The sequence below is a fragment of the Ictalurus punctatus genome, chromosome 1 (genome assembly GCF_001660625.3).
Source record: "Ictalurus punctatus breed USDA103 chromosome 1, Coco_2.0, whole genome shotgun sequence".
Classification (NCBI taxonomy): Eukaryota; Metazoa; Chordata; class Actinopteri; order Siluriformes; family Ictaluridae; genus Ictalurus; species Ictalurus punctatus.
Genome location: NC_030416.2, coordinates 37388520 through 37400691, shown reverse-complemented (window position 1 = coordinate 37400691; position 12172 = coordinate 37388520). Strand labels below are relative to the sequence as shown.

The 12172-nt window shown below is 37.0% G+C and overlaps 1 protein-coding gene across 3 annotated transcripts in view; it reads left to right on the top strand.

Annotated features, from left to right (window-relative positions):
* The first annotated feature begins 2007 nt into the window (after positions 1-2007).
* LOC108269531 (zinc finger protein 420) overlaps positions 2008-12172 on the top strand; it is a 36901-nt gene continuing 26736 nt past the window's right edge. Inside the window, exons 1-2 of one of the 3 annotated variants that reach the window (XM_017477264.3) lie at positions 2008-2125; positions 9018-10592. In XM_017477264.3, coding sequence (XP_017332753.2) covers positions 9031-10302 — 1272 coding nt within the window. In that variant the 5' untranslated portion in view covers positions 2008-2125; positions 9018-9030 and the 3' untranslated portion in view covers positions 10303-10592. Of the gene's footprint in view, positions 2155-9017; positions 10593-12172 lie in introns of those variants that run through there. The other 2 variants (XM_053684435.1, XM_053684423.1) reach the window with 2 other exon arrangements.

The window sequence follows — 12172 nt, the reverse complement described above, 5'->3', positions numbered from 1 at the left end:
ATGTGGCCCCGAACTAAAATGAGTTTGACATCCCTGCACTACACCAACTCAGACAGTGCATTCACTTCATTTAAACTCAGGGTTGCCAGATATCACTACAATGGTCAACCCCAGTTTCCATGTTTTGATTTAATTCCTCGAAATGCAATATGATCAGCAGACATGGCAACACTATACTGGGGAACTGGTCTAAAACTGAAACAAACAAAAATAAAACTACCAAAAATATAAAGACAGAAAATGTGATTAGTTAAATCATTTAATATAAAAATATATAACTTCATAAAATATAAATAAAATGAGGAATGAAATAATGTTTAATTACTATGGGTTGCATTTAACATCAATTTGACATTAAGCTTAGTTCACAATTTCCTTAGACATCAATTAGCCTTTTTGCTAATATTGATCATTTTTGTGTTAGTGTACTTTTAATTAGGACTATTGTTTAAAATATTTTAAAATAAATATTTTATGCTGTTCATCAATTAAACAACAGTATTTCTCATTGCTATTATTTTAATTCAGTTAACAGTGACCATGAGCAGAGAGCTTACATTTAACTGTTTATGACCTCCTGATTAAAGTTTAAATAAAAAAAGATTGGTATCTGGATCGGTTTCGGTCTTAAAAATCCTGATCGGTGCATCCCTAATGAACACCATTAAACTAAAGCGCTTTGCATCTGGCAGGTAAATGAACTCACCCAATCACATCCTATATGAGATCATTCAGATATATACACAATATACACAGAGTGGTGCGAGAACTGACTCCAGCCCAGAACCATGACAGTGGAAATGTCTAATAGTGTAGCTTTAAATATATTTAAGAGTAGCAGACTTCAAACACTGAACATTGAGGTTTATTGTATTCGTTTACAAGGTAAACAGGTTAACAGATTTTTTTTGCATACAGTCTGTAAAATTAACTGAAAATATTAAATTGTGTCATGGCTCACACTATGTTCCTAAATTCTGTCATAATTGTCCAGCTCAAGTTTTCTCATGCTACTCGTGTGTTATATTGTGGTACATTACTGTTACCATCTCAAAAGAAAAAAAAAGAAAAACCTTTAACTGTGCTCCTAAATTTTTGTACATTTTTGTAATGCTCCTGAAGGAAATTGTTAGTGTAGAGCCCTGAATTACCCATTACATACTTGGGTATAACGAACACATTTTAAATGCTGCAAACATTTTGTCTATCACTCACATTAGTGAATAAACACTGTAGTGCCACTTTGGAAACGAGTGAAATGATTTAAACTTACTGCTCATCCTCACACTGCACATGTACACACTGACACACAGCATTTGATCAACTCCTTTCTCTCTGTGTGTGTTCAGTAAAAGACTAGATACTAAACTTTCCCTCAACATCTTGAAAACATGAAGCTACTAGAACATCATTACTTCACTCATTTGAGGAAATACACTTTCTCATGGGCATAAACACTTCTAACACCAACAAAAGTGAATAAAACTCCCTCTGCTGCGTCACACCCACTCTGAAATACACACCGAGGGCCTATGGAGCACGTTTCTCTCCCTCTTTATCAAACAAGAAAAACACACTTAAACCCAAATTCACATACAATTGTGCACAAAATGATTCCAATATTACTTTAAAACCTATACTACATCAACACTTACACTCTTTGAGAAATAATGATGAGATTTACTTTCAAATGTCTCCACAGAAATTGGCCTCAATGGTGAAGACACGCAGCCATTCGTTTTACAAACACACGCATAAGAACTGAATCACCTTGTAACTCGCGCTGCTCGCATGTGAACTCTCGCGATACTTCTTCTTCTTGTTGTTGTTTTAAAGGCGGTTGGCAAACCACTAAAGGTGAATTACCGCCACCTACTGGACTGGAGCGTAATTAAGTGTATTGTCCCTGCAGTGTGCACAGATGTTCTTCTCATGTAATGATAAAATGGTACGCCGGCCCTTTAAGAAGCAGGAACGTGAGTTCCCGTTCTGTCCAGAAGTATCGCGAGAGTTCACATGGGAGCAGCGCGAGATACAACGTGATTCAGTTCTTATGTGTGTGTTTGTAAAACGGATGGCTGCGTGTCTTCACCATTGAGGCCAATTTCTGTGGAGACATTTGAAAGTAAATCTCATCATTATTTCTCAAAGAGTGTAAGTGTTGATGTAGTATAGGTTTTAAAGTAGTATTGGAATCATTTTGTGCACAATTGTATGTGAATTTGGGTTTAAGTGTGTTTTTCTTGTTTGATAAAGAGGGAGAGAAACGTGCTCCATAGGCCCTCGGTGTGTATTTCAGAGTGGGTGTGACGCAGCAGAGGGAGTTTTATTCACTTTTGTTGGTGTTAGAAGTGTTTATGCCCATGAGAAAGTGTATTTCCTCAAATGAGTGAAGTAATGATGTTCTAGTAGCTTCATGTTTTCAAGATGTTGAGGGAAAGTTTAGTATCTAGTCTTTTACTGAACACACACAGAGAGAAAGGAGTTGATCAAATGCTGTGTGTCAGTGTGTACATGTGCAGTGTGAGGATGAGCAGTAAGTTTAAATCATTTCACTCATTTCCAAAGTGGCACTACAGTGTTTATTCACTAATGTGAGTGATAGACAAAATGTTTGCAGCATTTAAAATGTGTTCGTTATACCCAAGTATGTAATGGGTAATTCAGGGCTCTACGCTAACAATTTCCTTCAGGAGCATTACAAAAATGTACAAAAATTTAGGAGCACAGTTAAAGGTTTTTCTTTTTTTTTCTTTTGAGATGGTAACAGTAATGTATCACAATATAACACACGAGTAGCATGAGAAAACTTGAGCTGGACAATTATGACAGAATTTAGGAACATAGTGTGAGCCATGACACGATTTAATATTTTCAGTTAATTTTACAGACTGTATGCAAAAAAAATCTGTTAATCTGTTAACCTGTTTACCTTGTAAACGAATACAATAAACCTCAATGTTCAGTGTTTGAAGTGTGCTACTCTTAAATATATTTAAAGCTACACTATTAGACATTTCCACTGTCATGGTTCTGGGCTGGAGTCAGTTCTCGCACCACTCTGTGTATATTGTGTATATATCTGAATAATCTCATATAGGATGTGATTGGGTGAGTTCATTTACCTGCCAGATGCAAAGCGCTTTAGTTTAATGGTGTTCATTAGGGATGCACCGATCAGGATTTTTAAGACCGAAACCGATCCAGATACCAATCTTTTTTTATTTAAACTTTAATCAGGAGGTCATAAACAGTTAAATGTAAGCTCTCTGCTCATGGTCACTGTTAACTGAATTAAAATAATAGCAATGAGAAATACTGTTGTTTAATTGTTAAAGAAACAGCATAAAATATTTATTTTAAAATATCTTAAACAATAAAGAGTCCTAATTAAAAGTAGACTAACACAAAAATGATCAATATTAGCAAAAAGGCTAATTGATGTCTAAGGAAATTGTGAACTAAGCTTAATGTCAAATTGATGTTAAATGCAACCCATAGTAATTAAACATTTTCATTTCTCATTTTATATTTTATGAAGTTCTTTTTATATATATATATATATATATATATGATTTATTTAACTAAGCACATTTTCTGTCTTTATATTTTTGGTAGTTTTATTTTTGTTTGTTTCAGTTTTAGACCAGTTCCCCAGTATAGTGTTGCCATGTCTGCTGATCATATTGCATTTTGGGGGGTTGATATCAAAACATGGAAACTGGAGTTGCCTAGTCTAGTGATATCTGGCAACCCTGAGTTTAAATGAAGTGAATGCACTGTCTGAGTTGGTGTAGTGCAGGGATGTCAAACTCATTTTAGTTCGGGGCCACATTCAGCCTAATTAGATGTCAAGTGGGCTGGGCCAGTAAAATCATAGCATAATTACCTATAAATAATAAGTCCATGTTTTTCCTTTTGTTTTCATGCAGAGAAGTACAAGTACATTAGGAAAATCTTCATTTAATGAAATATCCTTTGACAAAACATCATGAACAACCTCGGATTTCTTAAGACAAACGTGCAGTTTGCTTCTGATGATCATTTACATGAGTGCATTACAACTGGTCACAGTGTTTGTACAAATGCAAAAAAGTTTAAGTCACAGGTATTTATAACTGAAAAATATAGTATTGCACTTTAAAATTCATGGCATTGCATGAAGAATAGGATTCCACCAAACCAGACTCTTTTGTAGTGAAGCTGTTGACTAACATTAAATTGCACCTTTTTTAACTATTACTACAGCAAGGATTTATTTTCACAGAACTGTATTCTTTACATGCAATCAGTGTCTGAAACAGCATTTTAAAGGACTTAGTCCTGTCTAGACTACTTTGTTTTTGTACCTGAAACTTGGCATTTTTTGGTCCTTTGTCATAAAAGGAGAAAAGTAATATCCACTTTTCTCCTTTTTCACAAAGACATTTTGGCTAATGAGGGTGTGAGGGTGAGTAGAAAATAGGTTTGACTACACCATAATAACAAACAGCAGAAAGCGCATTGCTACCATCTGCTGTTCTGTCTGAGTCCCAGAGTTGTGCCCTGTCTTGTACTCTGACTGAAACAGTGCGCCTCTAGGATAATTTAGGGATAGCCTTTTATTAAAAATTTCTAGTTTGTGCCTTTTTATGCATTTTTATTTTTTTTCTTTTTCTCGCCACTTTCAAAATTCATCCTTTGGGCCGGATTGAACCCCCTAGCAGGTCGGTTTTGGCCTGTGGGCCGTACATCTGACACCCCTGGTGTAGCGAGACAGTATACTGTCTCTATGATTAGTGAGGAATTATTTAATAAAGAAGATTGAATTAAACCCACCTTGTAGTGTTAGTATTATTAATTTACTCCGTCCGACGCCGCTGTGTCTACACGAGCAGGTCACAGTCGCAGGTTCAGGTCATTTTACGGGATCGATAAAAGATGGTGGTTTGTGAGATAAGGAAGTTGAAGCAGGTGATGTTCAGTGTTACTCTTCATCATAATGGCTTCTCTGCAGTATTTCCACACTTGTTCGGATGACTGAGGAGATGAAAAACAGTGTGAAAGTAACTGTTGTGCGGTGTAGATGCATTTTGGACTTCCTCTAGTTTTGATTCTAATTGTATTATACAACTCCGAACAGGTTACTCGCACCGGTGTGAATAAATATTTATTCACAGTTGCACAAAATACTTTTCAGTCGCAAATGTGACAATTCGATTAAGTGTGCAGCCCTAGTACAAAGGCTAAGATGGATATAACCACATTTTTAAATACAAGAGCACAATAAGATAAATTTTACTGATCCCACACTGGAGAAATTCCCTAAATATATATACACATTTCAATCATTGGAGTGATGGGTATCTAATATTTTGTTATTTTCCAGAAAATGTATAAAAAGATCCCACATTTTATACTGTAGGTTATTCTTTCCAATGCAATACAGTGTGACAGATCTTTCAGCCAATGATCAATGGATGGGCCTTCTATGTTCTTCCTTTATTATTGTTATTAATAATATTTATTCTTTAAATTTAAAAACAAGAAATAAAGAATATGCTTGAATGACAGCTCTTGTATAGTGCTTGAAAACATCTCTCTCTCTCTCTCTCTCTCTCTCTCTCTCTCTCTATATATATATATATATATATATATATATATATATATATATATATATATATATTTATATATATATATATATATATATATATGTATATATATATGTATATATATATGTGTATATATATATGTATATGTATATATATATATATATATATATGTATATGTATATATATATGTATATATATATATATGTATATATATATATATGTGTATATATATATAAATATATAAATGTATATAAATATAAAAATAATGAGAAACATTACACACACAGTGGCAAGAAAAAGTATGTGAACCCTTTGGAATTTCATGGTTTTCTGCATAAATTTGTCATAAAATGTGATCTGATCTTCATCTAGGTCAGGGGTATGGACAAATATAATATATGTAAAATAACACAAAATAAATTCTGATCTCTCATGTCTTTTATTGAACACTCATTCAACATTCTAAATGGCAGTGGAAAAAGTAAGTCAACCCTCAATAACCTCAACCAGGTGCTTCCTGTAGCTGTGGATCAGATCTGCACATGGTTCAGGAGGAGTTTTAGCCCATTCTTCCTGCAGAACTGCTTTAGCTCGGTCATATTCTTTGGGCGTCTCGTGTATGGCTCTCTTCAAGTCATTCCATAGCATCTGTATTGGGTTGAGGTCTGGGCTCTGACTCGGCCACTCCAAAAGGTGGATTTTGTTTTTCTGACGCCGTTCTGTTGTGGACTTGCTCCGGTGTTTTGGGTCGTTGTCCTGTTGCATCACCAAACTTCTGCACAGTTTCAGCTGACGTACAGACATTCTCATATTATCCTGAAGAATTGTCTGATATACTCGGGAATTCATCTTCAGCTCAATGAATGCAAGCTGGCCAGGCCCTGATGCAGCAAAGCAGGCCCAAATCATGATGTTTCCTCCACCGTACTCTACGGTTGGGATGATGTTTCTTCAGTCCACAAAACATTTTGCCCATACCACTGTGGAGTGTCAGCGTGCTCTTTTGCAAACTTCAGGCGTGCTGCAAGGTTCTTTTCAGTAAGCAGTGGCTTCCTTCGTGGTGTCCTGCTGTAGATACCCTGCTTGTTCAGTGTTTTGCGTGTTGTAGACTCATGAACAGAGATGTTCGCCAGTTCCAATGATGCCTTCAAATCTTCGGCTGTCATTCGGGGTTATTTCTTTACCTCATTGACGAGTCTTCGTTGTGCTCTTGGTGTCATTTTGACTGGACGCCCACTTCTTGGTAGAGTAGCAACAGTTCCAAAGTGTCTCCATTTGTAGAATGTTTGCCTAACTGTAGACTGGTAAATTTATAAAGTCTTTTAAATCACTTTGTGACCCTTGCCAGCTTTATGTAAATCAACAATTCTCGATCGCAGATCCTCTGAAATCTCTTTTTGGTGAGGCATGGCTCACATAACCGTGTGCTTCTTGTGCAGAGCAAACTCCAAAAGTTTGAGGGGTTTTTATCAGTCAAAGTAGCTGTAGTCCACACCTCCAAACTCATTTTCTTAACCAGACTCCAGATGTGCTGAAACCTGACTCCAATTAGCTTTTTTGAGGTCATTAACTTAAGGGTTCACATACGCAAAATTATTGGTCCGAAAAGTTATTTAAAATGCAATAGCCTGTTCATATATATTTTCGATGCAGAGTAATGCAAATGGCTGTGCATTTATTTGTGTAATGTACTGTGAGCTTGTATAACCATGTGTAATATATTTGTTCATTTTGTGGGATTGTTGTTGATTTTAATTCAATGAAAGTGGAATAAAACCGACTGGATCAGAAGCCGTTGTTGTGTTGTCTCCTCTTTTTCCCTCCAACCTGCAGACTGCCACGCCTACTTTTCTAGCATTTTTCAAACTTGTGATTAGAACTAAAGAGGTGCTGAAGTAGAGCAATTTCATGACCCTTTAACGATATAAGTTTGACTGTAGTATGTTGTATACCTGCACCTGCCAAAAGTGTGACCAGACCCACTCATTCCCCTGCTATTTTGTGCTGAACTTGGTTCTATTTCCCAAAATATGAACATGGTGTTACATTGACCAGGATAACCCACTTCCACAACTTTTTTTTTTGCAGCTCCTGTGCAAACTGTAGTTTCAACTTTCTCTAATAAATGTGATTTCGTTCTGAGTTTTTTTTTTATTTTTTTTTTTGGGATGTAATTAAAAAATTCTTGAGTAAGCTAGAATACAGTGCTGTAATTACAGTATAGCATTCATGCTGCCACTGATTTACAGCAGGTTAAATAAAATGCACCTTTCATGGATTGTGACCTTGTTGATGAAGTGACTTGTGTATCGTGTAGCCCAGGGTCACACACTAGTCACTGTGCTGCACATGTGACCCGGTCGGTTCCAGTCCTCAATCATTGGTGTGAGTGGTGAGGAAAAAGGATTTCAAAGTAATCCTCAAACAGGGTCCTCCTTATTCATTTGAAAGGTAAAGGAACGCTAAAAAGACTGGTAAAAGCAGCTGCAGAAGCAAAAGAAATATATTTATTTACTTTGCAGTACATAGTTTTTTTTTTTTTTTTTTTGTATGTTCCCTTTCCTTTTTTTTTTTTTATTTCAGCTCATTCTCCAGTTTCATTTCTATTGAACGTTTCTGCTGAACATTACTTTTTTCTCCTTTCCTTTTCACAAATATTTCATTGAGAAGAAAAAACAAACTGAGCAACACAGCAGAAATCTCAGTTTTTTTTCTTTTTATAATAACAAAGGAAAACAAAATTAGAAGTACAAACCCTGAAAACAAACCCACCTTTGAAAGGTAAAGGAATGCTAAAAAGGCTGTGATAAAAGCAGCTGCAGAAGCGAAAGCAATATATTTATTTACTGTACAATACATAGTGTTTTCTAACAAACTGGGCAATCACTGCAATGTAATATCACTTTACTCTTAACTGTTCTTGGTTAGTGGTTTTTAAGATTGTGTTATGTTTGCACTGTAAACTGTCCTGTGGTATCTGTCATTTAGTTGTTTTTTTTTGTATTACTGTGTCTTGTTTATATCCAGCACTGTACGTGTGCACTGTAGGATCTCTATAAACCAGCAACAAATTCCTTGTATACTCCAGCATACTTGGCCAGTAACGCTTATTCTGATTCTGAAAGCTCAGGTTTGGTTAGGCCGTGGAAAAAAGAAGACATTCGGGCAGCTCTGAAAACCTTCTGTCAAACTGTTTTGTCTCCTCAGGAGGGGGAGACGAGACATTACACAAGCTCAGCTAAGCGATTGTAGGGGAGTGTTCACCGTGTTGATATTCTTGAGCAATGGAATTAGCAGTTTTAGAAACTCCTTAACCCATGGTATTGATGCGTCCCTAACGATAATGCGTAGAAAAATTAAACAGTTCTTCATGGGGCATTGGGATAATGTTGCTTGTTATTGACTTCCATCTTTTCCTCCCTACAGACACAGAACAACCATGGTGTCCACAAGAGCCTCCAGTAGGAGGAAGAGATGTACTCACCAGAGCAGTTTCCAAAGACACCAGCGCATTCACACTGGAGAAAAACCGCATCAGTGCTCACAGTGTGGAACGAGTTTCAAGCAGAAAGCTTATCTCCAAAGACACCAGCGCATTCATACAGGAGAGAAACCATTTATCTGTGTGCAGTGTGGGGCGAAATTTACTCAGAAGTCTACTCTCAAAACACACCAACGTATTCACACAGGAGAAAAACCGTATCAGTGCTCACACTGTGGAAAGAGTTTTAACAGAGAGAGTGTACTCCGACGACACCAGCGTATTCACACTGGAGAAAAGCCGCATCAGTGCTCACACTGTGGAAAGAGTTTTAATCAAGAGAGTAATCTCCAAATTCACCAGCGTGTTCACACAGGAGAGAAACCATTCATCTGTGTACAGTGTGGGGTGAAATTTACTCACGGGTCTAATCTCAAAACACACCAGCGCATTCACACAGGAGAAAAGCCGTATCAATGCTCACACTGTGGAAAGAGTTTTAATCAAGATTATATTCTCCAACAACACCAGCGCGTTCATACAGGAGAGAAACCATTTACCTGTGTGCAGTGTGGGGCGAAATTTTCTCAGAAGTCTACTCTCAGAACACACCAACGTATTCACACAGGAGAAACACCGTATCAGTGCTCACACTGTGGAAAGGGTTTTGCTCACTCGAGTAATCTCCGACGACACCAGCTCGTTCACACAGGAGAAAAGCCATATTACTGCTCACACTGTGGAGAGATTTTTAATCGAGAGAGTACTCTCCGACAACACCAGCGCGTTCATACAGGAGAAAAACCGTATCAGTGCTCACACTGTGGAAAGAGTTTTGCTGACTCTAGTAATCTCCGACAACACCAACGTATTCACACAGGAGAAAAGCCGTATTATTGCTCACACTGTGGCGAGAGTTTTAATCAAGAGCGTAATCTCCGACGACACCAACGTATTCACACAGGAGAAAAGCCATATCAGTGTTCACACTGTGGAGAGAGTTTTAATCGAGAGAGTAATCTCCGACGACACGAACGAATTCACACAGGAGAAAAGCCATATCAGTGTTCACACTGTGGAGAGAGTTTTAATCGAGAGAGTAATCTCCGACGACACCAAGGAATTCATACGGTTGAGAAACCATTTATCTGTGTACAGTGTGGGGCAAAATATACTACCAAGCGCTCTCTCAAAAGACACAAACACATCCATGCAGGGGAAAAGCCGTAACACTGCTCCATGAAGGCATGCTGCGTTAAGGTTGGACTGGAAGGTCTCGAGAGTCCTACACAAAGCCTTGACCTCAAGCCCACTGAACACCTTTGGGATGAACTGGAATGCCTAATGCATGCCAGGCCTCCTCACCCAACAACCAACCTCTCTACTGCTCTTGTGGCTGAATGGGTACAAATCCCCACGGTCACTCTCCAAAATCTAGCGGGAAGCCTTTCTAGAAGGGGCTACATATAACAGCAGGGGACACACTCCACAGTTCAGATATTAAACAATGTTTTGTGCCATATCTGTGATTTTTGTTCATTAGCTACAAAGTAAAAAAAACGCAGGTGAACATCCAAGAGTCGTGATTTCATAATTAGGGATTCAAGCCCAAAGGGCTGAAACCCTTTTGTAATTGTAAGGATTTTTATTATTTTTAAAAATTATTATTATTTATTATTATTATTATTATTATTATTAATATTAATATTCTGCCCTAAAACTGATCGTGCAGACCAAACCATAAGGCCTAGAGAGCTGGAAGTTTGAGTGAAGGTAGTAGCCCAGAGTACTACAGTCACAACTTTTCGGCCCGATCGGCCAGATGGAGGCGCTATAGTGAGTATGTGTATAAAAATGGCCATAACTTTTGAACGTTTGTCACAGACACTGTCACAGTGTCTTATATCTATGGAATCCTTGGGACCAGACGAACAAAACATATATCTCATTTTATTTCTGGATTTTTTGTAAAACATACTTTTGCGAACTAGTCCTAGGTTTTTCGTCCAATCGGGACAAAACCAGTGCCAAACGATTCTATAGAGTCTCATTATCAAAAGTTATCAAAAAAAGTTTGAACTTTTGACTTAAGGTAGCTACGGTATGCGAAAACACAGGAATAAGGCGTGGCCATTGTAGGTAAATGGCTATAACTCTTGAACGAAATGAGATGTCTTCACCAAATTTGGAATGCTTATGTTTGAGGACAATCTATGGTGGCCCAGAAAAGGTGGTGCAGTTTTACCACATGGTGGCGCTATAAAACCTGAAAAGCTGAAATTGGCTGTAACTATGGAACCGTTGATCCGATTGACTAAATACGATTAAAAAATATTAAATAAACCTACATATGCATTTCCTAATACTATGCCTACAAGAAGCTTAAAGAAAAAAAGAATAATTCCTTACATTTATATTTTCTAGGTGCTTTTCTAGGCACTCAAACACTTTACACAGTATGGGGGGAAATCTCAACCACCACCAGTGTGTAGCATCCATCTGGCTGATGACGGCAGCCATAATGCACAAGAACGCCCACCTCAGGGATGGAGATTATTCGGGGGCCATGATAGATAAGTGCCAATGGGGGACACTGGACAAAAAAGAAAGAAAGTGTGGACTTCTAGGCATGAGCGTAGGGGTCATTCTATAATTGTGGGTACATCTCATGTCTGTGGTGTGTGTATGTATGTGTGTGTGTGTGTGTATATATATATATATATATATATATATATATATATATATATATATATATATATATATATATATATATATATATATATATATATATATATATTAACCCCCAATGCTTATTTTTCTAGTACAAAATTATATTTTTCTCAATCACACTACTACATGTGGGGAAAAAGCTTTCAAAAAATGAGGTTGATGAAATGAGGCATGAAAATGACCTCAAATATAAATTAATTTCATAGTTTTGCCTTCAGTTAGATTTAGATAATCAAGATATTTGGGTGTGTTCTTTAAAAAAAAAAAAGTGTTTATTGTTATATACTTTATTTTATGTGTGTCTAAAAACCATTATTAACCAAGTTACCCACTAGGAAAACCCACTTCAAAAATGAATGGCTTGTCCCAA